The 26461-nt window shown below is 37.3% G+C and overlaps 1 protein-coding gene across 2 annotated transcripts; it reads right to left on the bottom strand.

The window, feature by feature from the left end:
• Positions 1–17320: 17320 nt before the first annotated feature.
• On the bottom strand, positions 17321–22350 carry LOC133316147 (putative disease resistance protein RGA3). 2 transcript variants are annotated; one of them, XM_061517861.1, is made up of 3 exons: positions 19736–22350; positions 19348–19445; positions 17321–17921 (listed from the first exon to the last, which is right to left on the bottom strand). In XM_061517861.1, exon 1 carries the CDS (start codon positions 22329–22331, stop codon positions 19737–19739), a length of 2595 nt encoding a protein of 864 aa, XP_061373845.1. In that variant the 5' UTR covers positions 22332–22350; the 3' UTR covers positions 17321–17921; positions 19348–19445; position 19736. The 2 variants fall into 2 exon arrangements, with proteins under 2 accessions (XP_061373845.1, XP_061373846.1); XM_061517862.1 differs by having other exon boundaries at positions 19348–19436.
• Positions 22351–26461: the final 4111 nt, after the last annotated feature.

The raw sequence follows: 26461 nt of genomic DNA, 5'->3' as shown, positions 1-26461 counted from the left end.
AAACACGCTTAATCTGTCCGAGCCACACACACAACTCATTGTTCTGTTGCTGCTTTTGCTCTGCATCCAACAACACAACTTTGATGAATGACAGTTTCTTTGAGCTCTAGCAGATCTTCGTGCACACCCCGCACCAAAGAAGCTTCTTGAACAGCATGAGAAGCAATCTTAAGAATGAGCGAGTCTGCAATGCTAAAGAGAAGGGATTCGACCATGACTTTAAAGAGGAAAGCAGAGAAAGGAATGTATTGCAATTATGAGAAGTGTGTGTTTGGAAGAGGAGAGCCAAGAGGAAATGTAAGTATACAAGGGAGGTGAAATCAATGGCTAAGTCTAGCAAAATATCTGAAGGTGTAAGCATTGCAATCCACTAACTGAGTGCTGAAAGAAAAACGTAAGTGTAAAGTAACTTTTGGATATTCGGTAAATATTACGAGGCCTAATTTAATTTTTTAGAAGAAAAAAAAAATCGATTAGTGATTTTTTGAAATTAAAAATAGATCTATGTTAGTCCTTTTAAGGGGTGGATCTTCTTTGAATTTCAGATGGACCATAATTTCAATTAACTGGATCTATATTAAATTTCAAAGATATCACAAGACGATTTTTTTAAGGGATTAAAATAGACTCTTAATTTTTGTTGAGGATCAAAATACTTTACTCAAAATGTAATGTAGATAAGCTTGCCAATGAGTTTGTATGGCAAGTCACTGTTTGTTTACCTTAACAAAGCTCATTTAATAACTGTTCTCTAATTTATATGAGATCAAATGTTTAGAAAACACTAAACCAAATAAACCACCTTTTCTTTAGTTTGGACTATGATTAGTTCTCTTCCTTTTTTGAATTATATTAATATTTGGGGGAAAAAAAGTAATATATTATTATTTAAATAAAAAATTGCGAAAATATAGCAGTTTGAAACTACTTTATGAATTTATAGCAGTCAATCGTGCCCCAGGTAAGCACGACTCATGTGCAAGGACGCGCCCCACATAAGCGCAACGTTCAAAGTTGTGCCCCATACAGGCGCGACTTTGAACCATTCACATGCTAACATGTGGCATAAAAGTCAATATTTTGACCGCAAAACTTCTGAAGGTCGTAACTTTTGACTCGGTTATTCGAATCAGGTGATTTTTTTTTTGATTTCCACATAATCAAAAAAGTTATGTGGGAAGATTAAGCTCATGTAATCAATTACAAGGACTATTACTCAATGACAGCATAACAGTAATATATAATTTTGGGGTGTAAAGCCTACAAGTATGATTATTCTCTCTCTTACTGTTATGCTGTCATTGAGCACATACACTACCCTTTGGCGAAAACTGTTTTTTATTCTTTGTGCATATATTCTTGGTGCATGTGATCTGCTAAACTCAAGGTATCTAACTTATACATTAAAGAAAGCACCTAGATTCAAAAGGAATTCACTAATCTATTGGGCTAGACATCTATGTCTTGATGACATAATAATATTAATTTTTTTGCCTTAACATTTCACTCTCACAATTATTTATTCATTCGGACACAAACACAGAGAAAGCACATATTGATTTACCATTTTCGTACAAATAAAATCCCATTATTTATTTATATTGATAATTACTCATAAGCCCCCTCTTCTCCCTTCTTTTTTACTATATAATTTAGTTTTTTTATTTTATTTTTTTAAAATGTTGCATACGGTAGCTAGTTGGCTATTGAGAGTTAATTTTTTCTGATTTGTTACCATGCAATAACAATTTTTTAAAAAAAATTAAGATGTTAGATGAATATCACATTAATATGTTTATATTATATTTTTCTAATATGTCTCCGCACCCATTTATATTTATATTTTACAACATTACTTTCATAAGTATGTTAAAATTTATTAACTATTATACATATTTCAAGTTTAATATCAATATTGTCATTAAGAATGTATTGATAATAATATAAGGTATATACATATTTAGAATTATTTTCTTTAATATAAAGATAAGTGAAAATCCATACACCAATGCAATGCAGTAGGTAAAACACTACTCTTAATTCAAACAAGAGATAGAAAATCATAATAATAAGTTGATATAAGTTGTTTGATATTTCTGGAAAAAAAAAATGACCTACAAAATTTTTTTCGGACCTTTTGAGTACGAGATTAATCTTGATATAAAATATGGGGAAGGATATTATAACAACCAGTGTTACTACAAATCAATCTCATCGTTAGATCGATTATGTTGATCCAACGGTTATATTTATTTCCATCTTTGTATGGTTATGATTCTCCATAGTTAAAGTGAAAACATTAAATATGGGAAATCATAACCATGCAAAGGTGGAAATAAATATAAAGTATTAAATTTGAGAAATTATAACCATACAAAGATGGAAATAAATATAACCGTTGAATCAACATAATCGATCTAATGGTGAGATTAATTGATAGTAACACAACTTGGTTGTTACAAGATCATTGTAAAATATTACCTCAAAATTTTTGGATTTAAAAATTATTTTTAGTATAGTGTCTGTACGCGAATCTTGGGGAAATAACCGATTGCAAAGAATGATGCTATATATGTGCTTGGAAATTTATTAACAGTTAACAACGAAATTTAAAGAGCTTGATTTTAAAGTTGTTTCAAATTTTCAATGTTAAGAATAAAAAAACTTATATCACTAGCTATTTTAGTCAAGGATAGGATATTGTGTCTAAATTTTTTCATGCCAATTTTATCTATTCTTTTTCAATATCATTATATTACAATATTAAGAAAAGAGAGAAATGATTAATGTCAGTTGAGTTTATAATCTAAAGATGTTGAAGAGAAGATTGTAAAGTATGCATAATAACAAGGGAAAAATATTTATCTTTTTAAATGACACAATTTGTGTGCGTCATTTCACTCTCACAAAGATGTGAGACTCACCTTTATTTTTTTGTCAACTCTCCCTCCTCCTTTATCTATCTTTTATCTCTCTTAAAATGATATAACTTTACATCTTTTAATATGACACACTTTTTCCTAATAACAATTACTAATAGCCTAATAGTCAACTGAAAAAAAAATTGTTATAAAATAAAAAGTAACTTAAAAAAAAAAACCAAAGGAAAAGTAACTAGAAGAAAACAACAAGATAGAAAGATAAAGGAATAGCTTATTCTCGGATTGTAATGCTTGTCTACAAGAGCTTGTACATGAGCTCTATTCATAGGCTCTTAACTATGGATATAAACACGTCAGATTGCTTTCTAGGGGTCTTTAGTTTTGCCTGTTTTTGGCCTAACTTGACTTAGCCCATTTTAAAAAATAGTACAGACTTGTGTTCGTAAAAAGATTTGTTTAGAAATTGGCCACAAATATATTTTAGCAGGCCTAGCCTCTAAGTCTTAATGTCCTTCTCATTTGGCAAACATATATTTTCTTAGACATGAGCCGCCACAACTCTCTTCTCCTCTATCAAATTTCGCTACTATTTTGTCCTTTCTCAACTTATTATACCTTTCAAATCATCAATCGCTCACCATCGACTCTCAAAACTTTCGCAGGTGATAGTAAGTCATTAATCTTTTCAAAGTTTGCTTCTTCTTTTTTGTGTCTTCGAAAAAATTACCTCTTTTCAAAATTTTCATTAAAAAAAAATACTCATATTTTTTGACTTATTCTTGTTTGTTGGGCATGTGTCTATGTGTGTGATTTATTTTTTTATTTGTTTCTCTTTATTTATTTAATTATTTCTTCTTAAGGAATTCTCATATAAATTGGTTGGTGGGTATCTTCAAAGCTGATAGTAAGCCTCTGTTCTCCATATTTTTTGCTTTGTATTACAATTCAATTAGATTCAGTGTTTTTTTATTTTTAATAACATAGTTAAATTATTAATATTTTGGGTTGTATTTAATTATTGTACAAAGTAGAACCTATAATTTACATAATATAATATAATATAATATTTTAGAAGGCTAATCCATAGGCATGATAGCTAGGCCAAACCATTTTTAAAAAATAAAACTGTTATGGACCCATATAAGGGGCTCATTGAATGACAGGCCCAATAAGGGGCAATCCAATATTGTAATCAAGTATGATTATGGATAGAATCCATCAAGGATACTAATCGTAATACGACAGCGTAGCAGACAGGCCAGAGCTCTCATCAGAGGCACTAAAGGCCCACGTCACATTACATACATGTAACTCCTATAAATTAAAGGTAAACCCTAAAGGTACGTAACACTTCTCTCTTACTGTTATGTTATCACTGTGCGCACACACACACCCACTTTGGCTAACGCCATTATTAGTTCATTGTGCATAGTGATCTGTTTGACTCAAGGGTATCTCCCTCATAGATACCTTGGAGAGGGCACTAGATCCAATATCAACATTTCAGTCCATTGGGCTGAACATCTCTGTCTCTAAGACAGAACATTGGCGCCGTCTGTGGGGAATTCATTTCTTTGAATTTGATATTCCCACAATTCTGACTGACGATGGAAGTTCATACAAGGAGAAATAGCCAGCAACCGCCCCAAAACCAGAATCAGCCGCTGGATCCAGTCCTGGAAGAGGTAAATCAACCTCAAAACCAGCCTGAAAACGACGTGAATTATGATAATGTCCATGTTAGTGAGGACGTGTCAGACACAACCTCCACTCCAGCACCCCACAACCAAGTTGCGACCCCGATTCCGAACAATCCCCCTCAATATCCTGGGGATTTAGCTACGCGCGTTGCCCAATCAGCAGATCCTGATTCTTGACTGGCCCAAAACGCATTTGCTGCAATTTTGCGGCGAATGGAAGAGATGGAGAATCGAAAAAATCTTCAACGAAGAGAAGACTTCCAGAGGATACAAGAAGAGAATGCAAGGAGAATGCAGGATCTGGAGTAGTGCTTTAGGGGGATTACAAGACCTGGGGCAAGAGGAACCGAAGGCCGAGATGCTAATGGCCGTAAAGGGAATCGCAACCCGGATCATCAAAACCAGGTTACTGAGGTAGAAAATCGTGAAAGGCCCAATCCGGTGAGCACATTGAACCCGAACCTGGAGAATAGTACAATGGCCGACCAGAATGCTGCTGCACAAACTTTGACCCAAAACGCTTCAGCAGAAGCAAACGGGCAGATATCTCGGGATGGAATGCACCCCAACCAGAATGCCCAAATCGCCAGAGGGCGTTTAGAAACCGGTGGTTACAGGAGAAAATATAGCAGGGGTAATACAACAATAACCCTTTCACTGGGGAAATTATGAATGCTTCTTTCCCGGAGGATTTTGATTCGGCACGCTTGTCGAAATATGATGGAAGTCAGGACCCGCAGGTCCACATAGGTCAACATAGATGCATTCGACACGAATATGTACATCAGAGGAATTGACGAGCCTCTTATATCTCGATTTTTGCCATAACCCTGACTGGGGCAACGCAGGCATGGTTCTCTACCCTCCCTGCCAATTCCATTGGCTCTTTTGAGGAATTTGGACAAATATTCCTACTGAATTTTGCAACCAATAAAAAACATCCAAAATCCGAGTTCACACTTGGCAAAATATGACAGCAACCCGGAGAGACTCTCCAGAGATACCTTAACAGGTTCAGAGATGCTGTATTACAAGTGCCGGGTTTGCAGGAAAATGTCCATGTTCATCTCATTGTGGTTGGCCTGGATGGATCATCTAGGCTGGCCAAGTCGGTGTATAAAGACCCGGTGAGGACATTGGAAGAGTTCAGAACTCGATTCAAGAAATACTTGACTTGAGCAAATGGAGATAGCAAATGCGCTATCGGAGGAGGGGAAAAAGGAAGCCTCGAAAGAAAAGGAGAGACCCGCCAGTAAAAAGAAAGACTCTAGAGGCAGGAATCTGGATGGCAGAGACCGGGTAGGAAGATATGAAAAGTATACACCGCTGAATGCCTCTATCTCTCAAATTTGGAGGGAAGTCGCAATAACAGAGATGAAGAAAGTAGATAGACCTCGGCCCATATTTGACAGAGGAGGTTTGGATAAGTCCAAATACTGTGCCTTCCATGATGGACCAGGTCACAACACGGATCAGTGTTGGGATCTCCGGGATGCAGTGGAGAAATTTGTTAGAGAAGGAAAACTATGCCAGTACGTGATCAAGACTCAGGGTTCCAGAAGCAACAAAAGAAAGTCTGGAAGCCGGAAAAGGAGCAAGAGTCTGGTACCTGAGAAGAAAAGGAAAGATGAAAGGAGCCAAAAAGATGATGCTAATAATGACGAATTCCCTGAAGCCGAATTTGACTGCAACGTGATCAGCAGAGCTTTGGGAAGAGGTGGAGACACTGTAAGTGCTAGGAGAAAATATTTGAAAGAAGTTCTTTCAATCCCGGATCGTCCCAAATTTAAAGAAGATCCCAGCAAACCAGACCCTCCTTTGCTCTACTTCATAATGGAAGACATGCAAGGCGTTTTGCTGGGGCATGTAGACGGACTAGTCGTCGCTGGAACCTCGGTGAATTGCCGGGTTAAGAAGATTTTCATGGATGCGGAAAGCAGTGTCGACATTATATTGTGGGGTGCCTTCAAAAAGATGAACCTTGATGAGGAGGACCTCAATCCCTGCAAGACAACCTTGATAGCTTTTAATGGAGAACATACACCTCCTAAAGGCTATATAGACCTCAGGCTAACCCTAGGAACAAAGGAAGCGTTCAATCAGAACGAGTCAGATTTATAGTGGCCGACTTCCCATCAGAGTATAATATCATTCTAGGAAGACCAACCATACACCAGTGGGACATGCTGGTCTCTACAAAGCAAGCTAAAAATGATAAATAATAAGAATAAAATAATCACCATTAGTGGACATCAAAAGGAATCCAGAGGGTGCTACTTTGACACTGTCAAAGGAAACGAAGGCGGACATTTGAGTCCACCTCGGATTCATCCGGGGGACAAACTCGGCAGGAAAACGATTCCTCACCATTCAGGGAAACCCTTCAATGTGGTTGAACTGGATATGAGAGAAGAAGTAATCTCTAGGCCAGAGCCAGATGGGGAATTGGAAGACCTCGTGCTGGGAAAAGAACCTGGTCAATTTACCCGAATTGGTAAGACCACAGATCCTCACGTCAAAGAAGAGTTAACCGGGTTCCTCAAAGGCAACATGGATGTCTTTGCTTGGAAATCGTCTGAAATCCCTGGCATAGATCCCACCTTCTGTTGCCACGAGTTAGCAATTTACCCCGGATCCACACTGGTCTTGTAAAAGAAAAGAAAGTTAGGACCAGAAAGGAAACAAGTCCTGGAGGAACACGTGAAGGAGTTGTTGGATGCCGGGTTTATTCGCGAAATACAATATACAACCTGGCTTGCAAACGTTGTCATGGTGAAAAAACCAAACGGAAAATGAAGAGTCTGTACTGATTATACGGATCTGAATAAGGTCTGCCCAAAAGACTCTTACCCTATGTCTAACATAGACCAGCTAGTGGATAACTCAGCTGGATTTTGACTGTTTTCTTTCATGGATGCTTACTCTGGTTATAACAAGATTCTAATGTACCCAGGAGATCAAGAAAAAACTGCCTTTATTGCTAAAAAGGCCAACTACTGCTACAATGTGATGTCGTTTGGACTTAAAAACTCGAGGGCTACTTACTAGAGGATGATGAACAAGGTGTTTGAGGATCAACTGGGAAAAAATATAAAAGTATACATTGACGATATGATCGTTAAGTCATTCGATATGACAAATCATGTTCGGGAGAGCAAACTTTCCAAAAGCTCAGAAAATATTGCATCCGCCTAATCCAGTAAAATGTGCGTTTAGAGTCCCAACAGGAAAGTTTTTGGGTTTCATGTTAACCCATAGAGGAATTGAAGCAAACCCTGATAAGTGCAAAGCCGTACACGATATGAAAGTCCCCCAGAATAAGAAGGAGGTTCAGCAGTTAACTGGTAGGCTGGCTGCATTAACCCAGTTCTTACCCAAGTCTGCTGAAAATGCCCTCCCATTCTTCAAATTACTAAAGAAAGAAGCGGTGGAAGGCTGGAACCCGGAATGTCAATCCGCGTTTGAAAAGGTCAAGAAATGCTTGGCGACCCCACCAGTGATGTTTAAGCCAGAACTAGGAGATACTCTTATCCTATATCTGGCTGTGGGGGAGGAGGCAATAAGTGTTGTCCTGATCAAGGAAACCAGCAAAGGTGAAAAGCCGATTTACTTCATCAGTAGGGCCTTACAAGGTGCAGAGTTAAGATATCAAAAAATAGAAAAGATGGCCTTTTCCTTGCTGATTACGACAAGAAGACTGCAACCATATTTCCAGGGACATTAGATAATAGTCCGAACTAATCATCCTATACGGCAGGTATTGCACAAGCCGAATTTGGAAGGAAGAATGACTAGCTGGGCAATTGAACTCTCTGAATACGACATAACATATGAAAGTCGGAAGGCCATCAAATCTCAAGTACTGGCCGACTTCATAATGGAGCTCACCCCGGTGAACTCGGAAGATGGTGAAACGGGGGATGCTTGGAGGATGTATGTAGATGGATCCTCCAATGACAAAGGAAGTGGAGCTGAGATCATACTTGAAAGTCCTGAAGGGGTGGCAATAGAACACTCTTTGAACCTGGGATTCCTAACTTCAAACAATCAAGCAGAGTATGAAGCCCTGATAGCCGGACTGATGCAGGTTAAGGAACTTGGAGCTAAAAAGGTTAAAGTCTTCAGCGACTTCCAACTAATGACTTCTCAGATTGAGGGGAAGTATCAGGCCAAAGCCCTCTTTTGATGAAATACTTGAACAAAGTCCGAGAGATGATGGCCGAGTTTGATGAGGTAAAAGTCACTCACATTCCTCGAGGAAAAATAGACGAGCAGACATCTTGTCTAAATTGGCAAGTACGAAAAATCCAGGGAACCATAGATTAGTGGTACAACAAAGCAGGATAGAACTGAGTTGCGTGATGATAATCACCTCGGTAAAAGACTAGAGACAACCCATAGTGGCATACCTTGAGAAAGGGACATTGCCTGAGGACCAACTGGAGTCTAGGAAGCTGGTCCGAGATGCGATGCAATTCACAATTGTGGATGAACAGCTATATAGAAAGGGGTTGCATGTCCCTATGCTGAAATGCTTGAACTTGGAAGAAGTAGAATATGTGCTAACCTAGATACATGAAGGAATCAATGGCCACCACATGGGGGGTAAAGCTTTGGCTATAAAGGCCCTCCGAGCTGGCTAATACTGGCCGACTATGGAAGCAGACTCTAAAGAACATGTCAATAAATGCGACAGTTGTCAGAAGCATGCCAGCATGATTCTTTCACCACCAGAAGAACTGAAATACATCTCGGCTCCATGACCCTTTTTCAAATGGGGAATGGATTTGTTGGGACCCTTCAAAGCTGCTGAAGGACAGTTAAAGTGGCTAATTGTTGCGGTAGGTTACTTCACCAAATGGATAGAAGCAGAACCAGTTACCACAATAACCTCGGCCAGGGTGCAAAGATTCTTTGAAAGAAATATTGTGGCCAGATTTGGAATACCAGCTGAGGTGGTGACTGATAATGGAACACAGTTCGCTGATAAAAGGTTCCAGGAGTTGATGAAAGACTTACACGTTAAACATCGCTTCGCATCCGTGGAGCACCCACAGTCGAATGGGCAGGCTGAAGCTGCGAACAAGGTAATCATGGATAGTCTCAAGAAATGAATGCTGGATGCCCAAGAAAGCTGGGTTCATCAATTGTACTTTATTTTGTGGGGATACCGAACGAGTACCCAGACAGCAACAGGGAAAACCCCTTTCAGATTAACATATGGATGTGAAGCCATAATCCCGGTGAAAATTAGAGAACCCTCTTGGAGGAGAATGAATGCTATAAAGCAGAATGAATAAGAAAACAGTAAACTGCTTACTGCCGAGTTGGATCTCGTAGATGAAGCCAGGATCACAGCTCACTGCCGGGAATGATGGCTAAGCACTTGATAGCAGCCATATATAATAAAAAAGTAAGACCAAGAATCTTTGAGAGAAATGACTTGGTACTCAGGAGAGCAAACTGGGAGGGTCCTTACCGAATTAAAGAAAAGCTCAGAAAAAGGGCCTATATCTTAGAAACAATAGAAGGCAAAAGAATTAAGAGAACCTGGAATGCGGATAAGCTGAAGATATATTACAGCTAAATCTGGGATCCACCTTCTAAGTTTTGAAATATTTCAATTTATTTGAAGTTTTCTTAGGCCAATTATTTTCCTTTCTTAGGGATTTAACTAAAGCCGAATATGCCGACAAATTCATTTAGTTGACAATCTGATATCAATAAATGAGGAATTTTTCTTTTAAGATTTATTCATATTCATTTTGGGTGCATATGTACAAATGCTGAGGTGCAAGTGCAATTTGTCATGCTGACTCTGATCAAGTCGAAATGCTCCTTACTTCGGTTTAAACACCCAAGTGGGACATGTGACAACATTGCCTTTACCTTGGACAAACTGGGTTTTAAGATCCAGGTTATGATGAAATGGTTAAGTCAATAAAGACAATGACCATCATCAATGCCGACTTGCCAAAATGGTTAAGTCAAAATAAACATGCGTTATAGAAAATGACAGAAAGCGAAATCTGTAAAATGCTTTGACCTCGACCAGGTCAGTAAATGAAGCTCGTAAAATGCACGAGTTTATAAATAAAATTTATTTGAGTTGTAAAAATCGTCCGTCTCGGATGGGGAAAACTTGGATAAAACTTAACGTGGAACTCGTAAAATGCACGAGTAAAGAAAGTAAAATCCACTCAAGTTGCAAAAATAACCCATCCCGGATGTGGGCAACTCGGATAAGGTTTAAAATCCTTAATTGTCTAAGTTACAAACTTTGATAACCAATATGCGAGTTCATTCAGTAAAAAATAAGTCCTTAGAAGTATCTAGCGAGAGTACTTAAGGCAACATAGAAGTCTATGAAAATCAAGTACCTAGGTAAATGCATCTACGGTAGCTCGAAGAGTATAAAACGCAAAACGTCAAATGATAAAGCAGAATACGTATACGTGAAAAGGGCTCAAAGAGCAAATTAAAACCGGGATATAACCGGTAATATTCAAGACAAATTAAAAAGGGGCTCAAGAGCCTAAATGAAAAATAAAAAAGAGGGAAAAATTACAAGGGTAACCGGCATCCTGGACCTTTATTCAGGAGGGGTGGCAGGAGTCTCCTCCGATGTCGAAGGAACCTTAGTAGGCTGAGTCCCAGGGATCTCTTCTGATGTTGCAGGAACTTTAATGGGCTGATTTCCTACCTCCTCTCCCTCTTCAACGGCAGTAGCTCCCCCTCCAGTTTGAGTGACTGAGTCACCCGCTGGAGATGTGGAAGGAGGGGGGATAATTTGGCCATTGCAAACATATGCACGAGCGTTCAAACCAACCATATTCAAAGGCAAATCTGGATTAAGGACTTGAAGTTAGTTTAATGCATTATAGAAGGAACTGGTGATGGATTTTTCAAGTTCACCCTAGTAAAGTTGGGCATTAGCCTCAACTTCTTTATTCTCTTCCTCCAACTTCTCATACCTAATCCGGATGTCCGTCATCCTCAGACCATCGACAGTATGCAGGCTCCGGAGCTTAGTGTTGTCCTGCTGAAGAGTTTTGAAGCTCTCTTGTGCTTTGGCCAGATCAGCAATGGTTTGGTCATGCTCCTTTTTTAGAGAGGAGAAATCCTCATTCACTTTTAGCAATTCGGCAACTGTTTTGGCTTTCTCCTCCTGGGATGCAGTTGCCTCGTTTATAGTGCGAAGATATTTCTTCTTGAGAGATAGCAAAGGCCTTGCTAATCCGGCCATCTTCACACAACAGAGTTCCATCTCCTCCAGTTCTTTAATCTGGAGCGCCGAAAGAGGGGAGGAGTTGTAGAAGGTCTCCGGAGCGCAAATTGCATCCCGGAGAACACTGTTCATCCCGGACTGCCACACAACATGTTTGATCAGCTCGGATGATGGAGGATGGGGGAGTCTTCATTACACGCTGAGAAGAGGTAGGGGCACCAGTATCAGAAGGTCCCCCCTTTTCTTGGTGCTACCAGAAGCGGTATGACCTTTATCAGCCGAGATGCCCTTAGGTTGGCCAGTAATGGCTTTTTTCTTAAACTCCGACGCTTTCCTCTTCTTTGGCAACTCGGAGGAAGTTGCCTTTGACTGAGTCAGAACGGTCAGCCAGCTGGGGGGCTCATTCTGTTGGTTCTCCATGCTAGAAACTGCAAATCAGAAGAAATGAAACAAAGTTAATAGATGCAAAATAACGAGTTTGCATGTAATGGCAAAAATGAGTCATACTTAGTTCAGCATCAAGTTCCTCGCCTGATTAGAAAAGAAGAGATGCAACACTAGCATGCTTGTGCGATTGGAGATATGTACCAATGGAAATAACATTATCGACATCTGTAGGGTTCAACTCGGTCTCTTTAAAGCAGTAGCTTGAAGGGGGAAGTTGATAATGGTCAAATGACCAATACAAGGGAAATTTTCCCTCTACATCCTCGGTACCACAGTTATCAAGAAACCATACGCTCTGGCCGAAATGTGCAGAAATTTTAAAGAACTTGTCTTTAAGGTTCTTGAAAGAGTCAGTGTAAAATCGGAAGAGTTTGTGACCAGGGATACCTCGAATGGTAACCCAACCTTTTCGTTTTGCCTGTTCACGATCGGTTCGAGGGGTAAGGACTTGGAAAAAGAAAAAGAAAACACAAACAGAAGCAGGAAGAGCAAGGTATACACAAAAACGCTCAAAAGCCTTAATAAAACCCCAGCAGTTGGGGTGGAGTTGGGTAGGAGCTATTTGAAGATGATTGAGAAGGTCCATCTAGAACTCAGTCAAAGGGAATCAGATGCCAATTTGGGTCACGACATCCCGGTAGAAGAAAAAGAAATGAGATTCTTCTGAAGCTCTCCCAGAGCACACCGGTTCGTCTTCTCAAGGAGCGATTATGTCGTAATTTTCTAACTTCCCAACAGGAAGACCAGCCATATCACTGGAACTCATTTCGGAAGTGGTACTTAAAACCTCACAAGTAACCCAGGGAAACTGGGAAATTAAAGAGGCAGGAGGACACTCAGGGCATGACTCAGTGGAACCCGACTCTTCTACTACATCTGGGGAGGAGATGCCATAAAAACCTAAAACAAAGAAAATAACTTGATCAGAAGAAGAGAATGGGTATACCTGAATAAAAAATGCTTCTAGAAGAAGAATCGCTAGAGGATGAAGAAGTCGATATATCCGAGATCATAATGGGATCATCTGCCTCACCAGATGCAGAGGTAGATCCCGGGATATCTCTATGCCGGTAGCTAGCCAAAGTAGACTCCGCTAGAGAGTCACATCCTTGCTCAATAAGCTTGGGAACTTAGATAGACACAAGAATAACAAGGTCCAGCATTCTGGATAGAGGGAGATTGAGAGATACCCTGGGGGACTGATGTAGAACCCGAATGTGTCATAAGTAAACCACTGGAGGATTTAGAACTGGTTGGGGGAAAATGCTGGGGAGTACGTTGGCTCACAGATAGACGACTCCTACCCCGGGTGGATGAACCTCTATCCCGGCTCTGCCCTAATCCTTTATCAGATAACCCGAATCTCCTCTGGGATTTACCACCGCGATAAACATGAAGCATGGCCTCGCGCTCTTCCTCTTCAGTCCTTGGAATTCCCCACAACCAGAAATGAGCACCAGGGGGAATCTTTCTCAAAAAATCAGAATCTTCCTCTTTCTTCCTCTCACAATGCAGAGCTGAAGAAGGAGGGTTTTTCCCCCTCATCGTGTTAAATGATGCATACTAAAATGGAAGAAGTGAAGCAAGATGCAACACTTTGAATATATTTGGGGTGGAAGCAGTAAGGAGGAAAACCACCCGGCAAACAAATTTCCAGAATAAGGTTCGAAGAAAAAGAAACTCACAATAAAATGGCAAATATCTAAAATGTAGACAGCCAAATAAGAGTAATGCAGGAAAAAAGGATAAGGCTGATACAAGGAAATGGTAAATACCTGAAGGTGAAGAAGGTGAAATCCCAGAAGATGCAGAAAAGCACTTGCGGATGCTAACGCTTAGAGGAATTAGGGCAAAGAACTTCTTCAAGACAAGCAAAGTAAAAAACGAAAGAAAAGAAGGATGCATAATTATATAGGCGCAAGTGTAACTGCAGTAATCGTGGATGGCATGGGTTAGGGGTACCAGTGTCTTCTCACATATGGATAGTAACCGCAACAGTCATGGATGGCAAGAGTCAGGGGCACCAGCGTCATTGCACTTAAAAAAGCAATGATTAGACATCTGAAATGACGCTGCTAATAAATGTGCACGAAACTCGAAAATGGCATAAAACGGCTACAACACGTTATCACATGCGGCAAACAGCACGTGTCAGAATGAAATGAGTGCTGATGATGAATCGACACGAAAGATTGATGACACGGGTACTCGACAGCTCTTGGCCGGGTTACACGACTGATGCTTGAGGCAATCCGCCAGTTGGATCCCAACTGCTCAAGCACATTCGTTACCCGGTTACCCATTCGGAATATCTTGCCTGGTTCATGTATAACCCGCCTACAAACAAACTAGGGAAAATCATTCCCGGCCCCAAAACAAAGCTATAAACTCAGCGTGTGCGTAAAGAATGATGCTTGGGGGCAACACGCCGGTTGGATCCCAACTACTCAAGCACATCCCAAACTCGATATAGGAATACATCAAATATTTTTCTGGGTTGATGCTCAACCTGCCGAGATAAAGGACAGAGAAAAATTGTCCTTGATCCCAGAAATAAGCTACAGACTCAGAATATGTGTATAAGGGATGACGCTTGAGGGGCAACTCGCCAGTCGGATCCGTTGGATCCCAACTGCTCAAGCTCACCCCTAATCCAGAAAAATGGGATAGGAGAAATATCTTTCCGGGTTGATGCTTACTCGTCGACATAAGGGGCAAGAGATACCCCGGTGGAAAAAACTCCAAGATATAAGCAGGCAAAAAGTCTATAAAAGCCCAAAACACTCCCAACTCAGCAAGAGCCTAAAGCGAAAAAGCAACAAGGTTCACCCCGGCAACCCGGACACCCGGGTAGCCTGGCTGAGGGGAAACTGTTATGGCCCCATATAAGGGGCTCATTGAATGACAGGTCCAATAAGAGGCAATCCAAGATTCTAATCAAGTATGATTACGAATAGAATGCATCAAGGATACTAATCCTAATACGATAGCGTAGAAAACAGGTCAGGGCCCTCATCAGAGGCACTAAAGGCCCACGTCACATTACCCACAGGTAACTCCTATAAATAAGAGGTAAACCCTAAAGGTACGTAACACTCTCTCTCTCTTACTGTTATGCTGTCTCTATACGCACACACACGCCCCCTTTGGCTAACGTCGTTATTAGTTCATTGTACACAGTGATCTGCTTGACTCAAGGGTTCTCTCTCATAGATACCTTCGAGAGGGCACTAGATCCAATATCAGCATACCAGTCCATTGGACTAGACATCTCTGTCTCTAAGACAGAACAAAAACCAATATCAAACTAACAAGTCAAGGCAAGTTTGAAATAATTTACATAGGCCTAGCCCATTTAGACAAAAGTTTGACTCATTTGCACCCCTAAAGCTATATGAGTTACATTGATAAATGACAAAATTATATCTTTCTAATTGTATATTATTAACTCATAAGAGTTATAAAAGTTACATGTTGTTTCTTTGGGATCATGAACATCAATATAATTATAATATTTATAACATAAATAAAGTAGTTAAGAATATTTATCTCTTGATAGTCACTAATACTAGCTGCTCTATACACGTATAACTTTCAATTGAATTCTATATTAATCTTTTTACGATGTCGATTATTTTTTTCAAAAAATAATGAAAAATATACTATTAAATTTCAATATTTAGAATTCTTACTTATATTTGAATAATATTTATTTATTTGGGACAAGATATTTTGTCTATATTTTTTCGTGCTTATTTTACCTATTTCTCTCCAACATTATTAGATTACAATTTCACTAATTTTCACATTTTTTCTCTCCATCCATTGTTAATTGAGATTATAGTGTTAAAAAAAAATAGATAAAATAAGTATAAAAAAAAAGTAGACATATATCTTATCCCTTTTATAATCTATAAAGTCTGAAGTTAAAGTTGTGAAATCTTAGTGTAAGCAATTTTGAAACCCTCATTTATTGTCTCTTGGAGTATCCAACTTAAATAGTTTCTTTACAAACCACTAGCCTCACCAGCACTGAACCATTTTCGTTTTCTATTGAAACATTAATGGATGTATAACTTTCATTCACGCCACCTTTATTATTCTTGAGGTTGGATGCTTGTCCTCAAAATCCAAATCTATGAACAAAACCAAAAGAAAAACCCCGGGCTTGGGCCGCACATAGATAGGTTGCCAACTTCTGATACCAAACTTTGCAGTTTGTAAGAGGAAATAAATTTTTGTCTCGATGATCAGATAAACCCTTGCCGGAAAATAAAAACCATATTTTTGGAAATTTTTCTATTGCCAATGCTCAGAAAGAAGTTAGCTTATTTTCAAAAAAAGAAAAGAAAGAAGTCAGCTTGTAATAGTGCAAGGATAGCTGTGATTGAATAGGAATAATTTTTTTTTTTTAATAGAACTGAATGTGAATGATATTATAAACCCATTAATGATTAGAGCATTATAAAGAGGGCTTGAAAACCAGTTTATTAAAGGAAATCCAAGCAATGAATTCTGAGGTGCGAGACAACTTGACAACGCGTGAGATATAAGTTTGACATAAAATACCAGTTTATAAAATGAGGTAGGATCCTTTGACACCGGTGTCAAATTTGAAGTTTGACACCTCATCTGAGAGCCGTTAGATCAGAAAAGATCAACGACTCTGATTTGTAAGCATGTGATACCATCGATATTTTTCGATCTAACGACTCTAAGATGAGGTGTCAAACTTCAAATTTGACACCGGTGTCAAAGGATCCTACCTCTTATAAAATATATTCAAGTTAAACAACCTTATCTTTTGTGAAAGAGAAAAAAATGAGTTCCCAACACACTGCGAATGGTAATTGGATGTCAAGGGGTAAGCTGCACACTGTTTTGATTAATCATTTTCTACGTTTGAGATTGTACCCATAACTTAGCAGTTAGCATGATATTTTATCAAACATTAAGATTTTGATGAACCAATGGCTATTGAAAGTCTAAAGCATAAAATAGAATGAAGAATATCAAAATTAATATTCAACGAAGAGAGAAACGAGAATAAAGATTGTCTCAGACCTGTGCATTGCAAGCAAGAAACATCAGCAATTTTGTCCAAGAGATAGTTCACCATACAATGAGACACTAGAACAGAGCAGATAAAGGAAGGGGACAGGGATGAAACAAAAGGGCAGGGGATAATAAGGAAGAAGAACGATAGCTAGCATTTGGACTCAACAAACTGAACTACTTCTCTAAAATTAAATGTTTGAATCCCAAAAAGGATTTGAACCCAACAAACTGAACCACTAACACTTACATGCAATCCAAGCGAACAACAAATGTAGGACTTTCAAGAATACTTAGCAATATGAACCAGAGTGCCATGCTATTGCAGATGCTGACTTCAACATGCATTCTTTACCCGACAATGGTGTCTTCACTCTCTCGTGTATCCCCCATTTCCTGAGATCATCGGCAGAACAGTAGTCCATTTAACACCAACTGAACCACTGACACAATGACATGCAATCCAAGCGAACAACAAATGTAGGACTTCCAAGAATACTTAGCAATATGAACCAGAGAGCCATGCCATTGCAGATGCCGACTTCAACATGCATTCTTTACCCGACAATGGTGTCTTCACTCTCTTGTGTATCCCCCATTTCCTGTGATCTGTGGCAGAACAGTAGTCCATTTAACAAATTTATTTTGAACTATAAAAGACACATTATAAGATATCCTTCTAATCAAACTAAGCCATCGTTTACTGAATGGAAACCAACATCATTTAAAGAACACACATATACAAAGAATATAGAATAATTCTATATAACAGAATATATAATTCTGTTATAGATCGAGATAAGCAGAAAGTCTAACTTCATTCCACGTGGACGGACTAGAAAGTCAAACTTCTATTCCATGTAAAAAAGAAAAATCAAATAGAAGAGAAGGAAGTTTGGGAGTAAAAAGTCTAACTTTACTTCCATTGCATGTGATTCCACCAGTAGTCACAAACAAATAAAAAAGAAATGAATCATGCTTTTGCTTGAGTAAGAAAGAAGGATTTAAATAAACTATTAATTTTATTTTCTTCCTGAATTAAGCACAAATAAAGCTGACAAAACATCACAGATCTACAATCTACATCACCAACTACAAACTATAGAACACTAACAACAGAGCTGAAATACGAATCTTAACATAAGCTTTTTCGACATTTTACAAACTATTAAGCACAAATAAATCTGACATGTAGGAATCCTGAATTCTCAATTACTTATGTATAATATATTTCTGTATGAGCCACAAAAAAGATCCCTATATTTGGTATGATGTTAGACACAAGACTGTTGGATTTTTTTTTTATATATAAATCACCCTAATATCTTATACAATCATACTGATTTCAAGAATAAAGTGATTAAAAAATTATGTACTTCAATGCTCCCTAAAGCCAAGTTTGAATAATGTGTACCACACTCCTGTGCTTCTCTTCCCAATCCCTGAGATTTTGTAAAGGTCAACATACCTAAATAGTCCTTTTAAACAACTTTGAACTTAGAACTCAATTCAGTTTAATTTTTTATTCTTTGACATAATGAAGTCCAAAGCGCGTAAGATCATTATGCTTAAAATGAATATAATATTTTCTCTACGAAAAACGAAAAAAAAAAAAAAACACATTAAATAGGATTATATATAGACCGTGCAACCTTTTTCCATTAAAATCTAAGACAAGTCTATTCTTCAGCTTGTGAAGTTGCGGTGTAAGATTTTGATATCCTATAGAGACTAATATCCCAATATAACTTTGAAACGTTTGCATTGCAAGCAAGAAACAACAGCAATTTTGTTCAAGAGAAGATAAATGAAGGGGACAAAGATGAAACAAAAGGGCAGGGGATAACAAGGAATAAGAATGACAACTAACATTTAGACTCAACAAACAGAACTACTACTAATATTAAACGTATGAATCCCAAATAGGATTTGAACCCAACAAACTGACCCAGTAACACAAAATTGTGCTTTTTTCAGACATGCAATCCAAGCGAACAACAAATGTAGGACTTTCAAGAATACTAGTAATACGAACCAGAGAGCCATGCAATTTCAGATGCTGACTTCAACCTGCATTCTTTACCCGACAATGGTGACTTCACTTTCTTGTGTATACCCAATTTCCTGTGACCACTGGCATAACAGTAGTCCATTAAGGCAAATATGACACATAGCACAGATGAACAAAATAATAATTATAAAAGAATGGTTTTAATTATAAAAGTAACAAGTCCAACCAAAAAGAATGGTTTTTTTTTTTTAGTAGACGAACCAAAAAGAATTAAGAAATCCATTAAGCATAAACTATATATGAGAAACAACATTTAATTTAATTAGTATAATCTGTAAAGAAGAAAATCATGTCTCTAAATAGAAAAAAGAAAGTCTAAAGCAACAATTTACAAAAAAGCAAATATTAATACCTTAAACTTTTGACCTCTTTATCAGAGAATTCCTCTTCTCAAATTCATGAATGTAAACTCTTTTGATGTGCGATATTTTGGGCCAATCCGGTCCAACTTCATGCTGGTATCTTCTGTATAGTTCAGGACATTTTTCAATTACTAAATATTCAAGGTTGGGGAAGTGATGCATATCATTAGAGAGTGATTGCAACTTTGGACAATTCCCAATTGAAAGTATTTTGAGACAAGTCGAAGCTGACAACTGCTGGGGAAGCTCCTTCAGATTGTCACAGTTATCAATCTTCAAGGAATGTAATGTGGCCGCAGATCTTTGAAGCCATTGAGGCCAAGTCACCAGCTGTGGCAAATTACTAAGGTACAGTAATTTTAACCTTAACTCAAGAATTTGGTTATCAAGGTCCTTTGACAATTCCAACTTATCGCACTTCATAATATACAAATTCTCTAGGTTTGGAGTAGCACAAAGTGCCAAAGACTTAAGACTCCGACAAGTTTTAATAGTAAGCCATTTAAGATTAGGAAGTTGCATCCCTTCGAACAATGACTCCAAATTGTCACAAAAAGCTAAACTTAAAACTTCTAGAGAAGTCAATTTTTCAATATCTTTGTTCGGAAAATCAGATTGCTTTGTGCTTATACTCAAAACTCGAAGGCTAATCAAGTTTCCTATTCCTTTGGGCAGTGTTTGTAGCTTTGTGCATTCATGGAGGTTCAAAGCTTGCAGATTTTGGAGATTGCTCAATGAATTAGGGAGACTCTTCAGCTTTTGATTATTTGAAACACTGAGATATCTTAAATGTTTCAACTTACCAATAGAGCGGGGCAAACTCTCATACTCAGAATTAGATAATTGCAAAAATCGCAAGTATTTACACCTCGACACCAATGTATTCAAGAAAGCTTCATTGTTGGCTCCCACAGGAAAAAATATGGTTCTCAGACCTCTTGGAAAGGAAGTTTGACCAGGCAAATCATTTTTGACAAATGACAAATGATGGGCGTTCTCAAATATATTCTGACTACGGGAATTTATGAGTTGAAACTCATCCTTTGCAACAAACAATGCAAGATCTTGCACCAAATCGTGTAATTTAAATTGACAACCAGGACCATAGTCAATAAAACCTTGAAGAAAAGATCTTGAATGTAGCTCATGCAAAAATTCATTGCCAACATCATCCACTGTTTTGTTCTTGTTTGGTGATGGAAGAAATCCATGTGCCTCCCAAAGCCGAGTAACATGAGCATCGCAGAATACAAAGTCCTTTGGAAAAAGGGAGAAGCAAGCAAAACATCGTTTTAAATATGAAGGTAGTTGATCATAACTAAATTTTAAAGCAGGCAGAATGTCACCTTCATTTTGTGGTAAATTCCAAATCTCATTGTCTCTAACAGACTCCCAGTCTTTCATATCAACTTTCAAGAATAATGAACTCCCTAATGTTCTCACTGCCAATGGAAGCCCACCGCATTTTTTCACGATTTCTTTCCCAATCTCCAACAATTCTGGATACCTCCCCTCTTCTCCTTCTTTAAAAGCCCATTTGACAAATAGGGACAAGGAATCATCTTGAGAAAGGACTTCTAAATTGTAATATGAATTAGTGGTCATCATCATGGTAGCAATTGAGTGGCCACGTGTAGTTACAAGGACTTTACTTCCTTTAGCACCTCCTTGTAGTAAATTCCTCAACTCAACCCATTTAGCACGATCAGCGTTCCATACGTCATCCAAGACAACCAAGAACTTTTTACCAGCAAGTTTATTCCTTACTAAACGTTGTAGTTGCTCCACATCACAACTTTTAAAGCTCTCCAGGTGAGTTAGGGTAGGAGCAGAAATACTACTACCCGTATCATCTGACTTGAGAATTTTACGAAGCAAATCCTCAAGTTCAAAATGTTGAGACACACACACCCACATCTTTAAAGGGAAACACTTATCTATTCTCTCATCATTAAACACCAACTGTGCAAGTGTAGTCTTCCCCAAGCCTCCGATTCCCACGATGGGGATAACAGCGAGACTTTTATCCTCACCATGTTGTAACAAAAGCTCTAAAATTTTATCTTTATCATGTTCCCTTCCTATCACATCTGAAGCATCAACATGGGAGTGAGTCATTTCCCTCCTATGCACAACACGTGTATCATTCTCAATGGTTTGAAGGCCAAACTTATGCCTATCAGCGGCAACCATGTCTAATCTTTTTTTGATATCTTTTATTTGACTCGCCATTCTAAGACGATAAACAAGAGGAATTGAAGTTGAGAAGAACCAGCATACCTTTCTTGTGTTGCTACCGTTAGCGTTGACCACCTTCTTATGTAATGATTCATACTCATAATCATCGATTAGGTCTTCGGCATCATAGAAAACACGCTTAATCTGTCCGAGCCACACACGCAACTCATTGTTCTGTTGCTGCTTTTGCTCTGCATCCAACAGCACAGCTTTGATGAATGACACAGTTTCTTTGAGCTCTAGCAGATCTTCGTGCACACCCCGAACCAAAGAAGCTCCTTGAACAGCACGAGAAGCAATCTTAATAATGAGCGAGTCTGCGACGCTGAAGAGAAGGGGTTCGGCCATGACTTTGGGGGAGAGATGAAATAGCAGAGAGAAAGGAATGCAATTAACTTTTGCAATGTGGGGTCGGAAGAGGAGAATGTGTTCTGCAGATAAGGTTGTCTAGTATTTATTAGTCGGTGCTGATATTTTTAGGAGTAAAATGTTATTTTTGGTTCCTAATAAAAAATACGGTGGCCACTTTAGTTCTTTATAAAAATAAATTAGTCAGTTAGTCCCTAACAAATTTAAGGTGGACCCATTTTAGTCTTTTTGAGGGACTAATATAGGTCTTGTTTGAATTTGTGAGGGATCACAATTTCAACTAAATCAGTCCACTTTGAATTTGTTAGGGACTAATTGACTAATTTATTTTTGTAAAAGACTAAAGTGAAGATCGTATTTTTTATTAGGGACTAAAATTGATATTTACTATATTTTTAGAGTCGTTGCAACCAGTGTTTTAAAACACCACCCCACCCTCGGGTTGACCCGGGTCAACCCTGACCCCTCTCCTCTGAGGGTTGGGGTCACAAGTTGGACCCTTTATGCACATCGATCCCTCTGACCCCCAAAACTCAGTCGGGTTTCAGTGACTCCCGGGTCAGAGGGCTTGAAGGGGGTCATTGCATATTTTCTTTTTTAAAAACAAAAATTCCATGAAACAACATCGTTTTATTAAAAAAATAAAATAAAAATGCTTGCAAACCTAAAATTTATCGTTCTATTTACAAAAAAAAAAAAAAAAAACTTATCGTTCTATTCTTTTCAAGCGACCTAGACGTCTTCAATCTTCACCTCGCTGCTGTAAATCTTCTATAAAAGGTAAAAACTTACCCATTCAAATGAAATCTTTATGATCGTTGATGAAAAACAAAAACTCATTCTTATTTCCTTTAAATTTTTCTTTGTTAGAGACCTTCTCAAAAGAGGCAGAACCGGATCAGCGTAGTGATCCCATTAACTTGTGGTTGTAATTGATGAATTATGTTAAGTATATTTTGAATCTTTAATGATTGATGGTTTATTTTTTAATATTTTCATAGAGAATATATATATTTTTATCTTTTTAATATATAAAACCGGGTCAGCGTAGTGACCTGTGACCCCCCGGTTGAACCCGTGACCCCATGACCCCTGACCTCGGCCGGGTCGATGGCCGGACCGAGTTTTTAAACACTGGTTGCAACAACTCAATGGGCTGGCAAGTCACTATACATTTGTTTACAACACTGTACATACAAAAAAAATAAAGTCATTTTTGATCTCTAATAAAAAATGCAATTTTCACTTTCGTATCTTAAAAAAAATATGTATATTAGTCCCTTTTTAAATATTAAATTGGATCTTTATTGAATTTATGAGGAATCACATTTAAAAAAAATTAAAATTATAAAAGGACCAAAAATTAATTTGTTTTATTACAGACAAAAGTAAAAACCGTATTTTTTATTAGAAACCCAAAAAAAAAAACTTTACTCTAAAAAACATGTCAGATATCACTATTTGCATAATCGTTGTTAGGGGTGTAAATAGATTAGGCTAGAAGGCTTTGGCTTAAATAGGCTAGGTCTGTGTAAAAATTATTTGGTATGGCCTGACCTGTTAGCCTGTGCTAGCCTGACCTATATTTAAAATATAAAAGTTGTGGCCTAAACCTGTTAGCCTGTTTAAGCCTATTAAACATTCAATAATTAAAAGAATAATTAAAATAATATTACTTTATTATTCAAAATTATTAAAATATTAATTTTATTTAAAAAAATAATCTGATATAAGCCAGCCTGTAAGCTTATAGGTCCGACGTGTACAAAAAAGTCTATAGCCTGTTTTCTAACTATATTTTTTGAAAAGCCTAGGCATGTTCTATTTTACTATTTGTAATAGGTCAAGTTTGGCTTAATATAGACAAGATCGTAGATAGGGATGTGCATGGGTCGAACCGAACCGATTTTTTAAAAAATCGAACCGAATTGATTTAAATGGTTCGGTTCGGAAGTGGTTCGATTCGGTTCAAAACTGGTTCGGTTCGGAAGTGGTTCGGTTCGATGGAAAACAGTTCGGTTAGGAACTGGTTCGGAAACGGTTCGGGTCGATCCTCTTTTGAAAAGAAAAAAAATTAAAAGTTTAAAAAATAAAGTTATAAAAATCAATTTGGTCCGGTTTGAAAACAGTTCGGTTTGAAAACGATTCGGTTCAGTTCAAAATGGTTCGGTTCTTAAACTGGTTCTAAAGACCGGTTCGATTCTTGAACTAGTTCTTTAAAAATCGGTTCGGTTGATGAACTGATTTTTAAAAACCGATTATTTAAAGAGGCGGTTCGGTTCAGTTTTTTTTTGTTATTTTACACATCTCTAACTGTAGATCCCTGTAATCTAGTCTAACCCATTTACACCTCTAATCATTGCAATTAGAATGCGTAGATAATGCTTCCCTATTTTTCTAAAATTCACAATTAATTTTTTTTTTTTTCATTTATCAAACATCCGAGAGTGTTTTCCACTGAAAAGTTTTTTTTTCTTCTTATTCTCACCTCAATACAAAAACCTTAAGTAGGGAAATTTCTACAATACTTTCGTTTCAATCATTTTTTCATATATTTATTTCCCCAATAAAAATTAAACAGCAATATTGATACTATAGTTTAAGAGAAAAAAATTTGGGTTTGATTGGTAGTGGCATAGTAATTAAAATTTTAATTTTAATTTGTGTTTTTATGATTATTTTAATCAAAATAATTCCATCAAAATTTCAAACACTTTTAATTTTTATATTTTTTACATTAGGATTTCAAACACTTTTAATTTTTATATTTTTTACATTAAGATTTTATATTTTATAATTTTTTATCTTTTTTTAATTTTAGATAAAATTTCAATTTTAACAAAGATAGAAAGTGGTACGTACTATTCTAATAGGGAAAATGCGCTCCTAAAGTAGGTGTGGCGTGTAGCTAACCACTACTCAAAAGAAAGTAGGTGTAGTAGGCGTGTAGCTAACCACTAACTCAAAAGAAATAAAAAACAGCACGGCACCTTTTTCGATGATGGGACACTGACAGTTTGATCGCATCCCTTAGTTTATGGGTTTGCTTTCTCTGCGTTGTTGCGTAAATCAAAATTTTATAGTAGATAAAAAATAAAAACGGGTTCTATAATCTATTGAATTTTTTTTTTTTAGAAAAATATCAAAATCTACATTACATCCTGATAAATATGTGTAAGTTATAAAAAAATTTTATAATAACATGAGAAATATAATTGCCTTACTTTGTATATGTTCTCGTTAAGAAATAAGTGTAACTTTTAAAAAGAAAAGCTTGTGGGATTTTATTCTTTTTTAACATTTGCTTACTATGTTATTTTTGTCATTTATTTATGAGTTTTAATTTTTTCATGCAATAAAGAAAAATTTTCTCATATTATAAATAATTTTATATGGGCCCAAATTTATTAAAAAAGAAAAAGAAAATGTTGTATTAAAGAATTATTAATAGGACAAAATAATTTTTTACAGAATTTTTTTTTTTTTTTTTATTAAATGAAGAGGGCCAAAGCTCAAAAACACCATGAAGAGGGCCCATTAAACGTTGCCGCTGCAGTGCTCCATTGAAATTATGACAAGGGCAAGTGGGAAACAGTGGAAGAAACATAATTAGCTATAAGAAAGTAGGTGTAGTAGGCGTGTAGCGAACCACTGCCCAAAAGAAAGAAAAAACAACGCGGCATCCTTTTTCGATGATTGGGCAGGGGCGGACTTACATAAGTTACGGTGGGTTGGTCTTCCTTCTAAATATGAAAATATATTCTATTATATAATATGTAATGTTGTCCGAAAAAATAAAATTTTGAAAGTGTTTTTAAAAAATGAAAAACAAGTAATGTTATTCATAAAAAAAATGTTTCACTCGTTCATTGCATTCAATTAGAGATAATTATTATTTATCAGATTCAACCTGCCAGTATATGTGGCAGTTTTGTTTTTGGTCTGCTACCATCCCCAATCAATGTGTCTGACTTTTCTGTTGTATACAAAGAAGAGTTTAACTAGTCTGCATATTCACTCTACCTGTCAAATTTGTCTAGAGTTTGATTTTATATTGATTGATTATCTAATTTTCTTTTTATAATCATTAAAAATTTGTACAGATTGTC

Source organism: Gastrolobium bilobum, unplaced genomic scaffold (genome assembly GCF_033153095.1).
Source record: "Gastrolobium bilobum isolate Gb01-03AN ecotype WA unplaced genomic scaffold, APGP_CSIRO_Gbil_v1 utg139530, whole genome shotgun sequence".
In the NCBI taxonomy this organism is placed as follows: domain Eukaryota; kingdom Viridiplantae; phylum Streptophyta; class Magnoliopsida; order Fabales; family Fabaceae; genus Gastrolobium; species Gastrolobium bilobum.
This window is presented reverse-complemented; position numbering and strand designations above follow the sequence as displayed.

Coding starts and splice junctions, on each gene's coding strand:
- LOC133316147 (XM_061517861.1), bottom strand. CDS start 22,331: ATGGCCGAACCCCTTCTCTTCAGCGTCGCAGACTCGCTCATTATTAAG.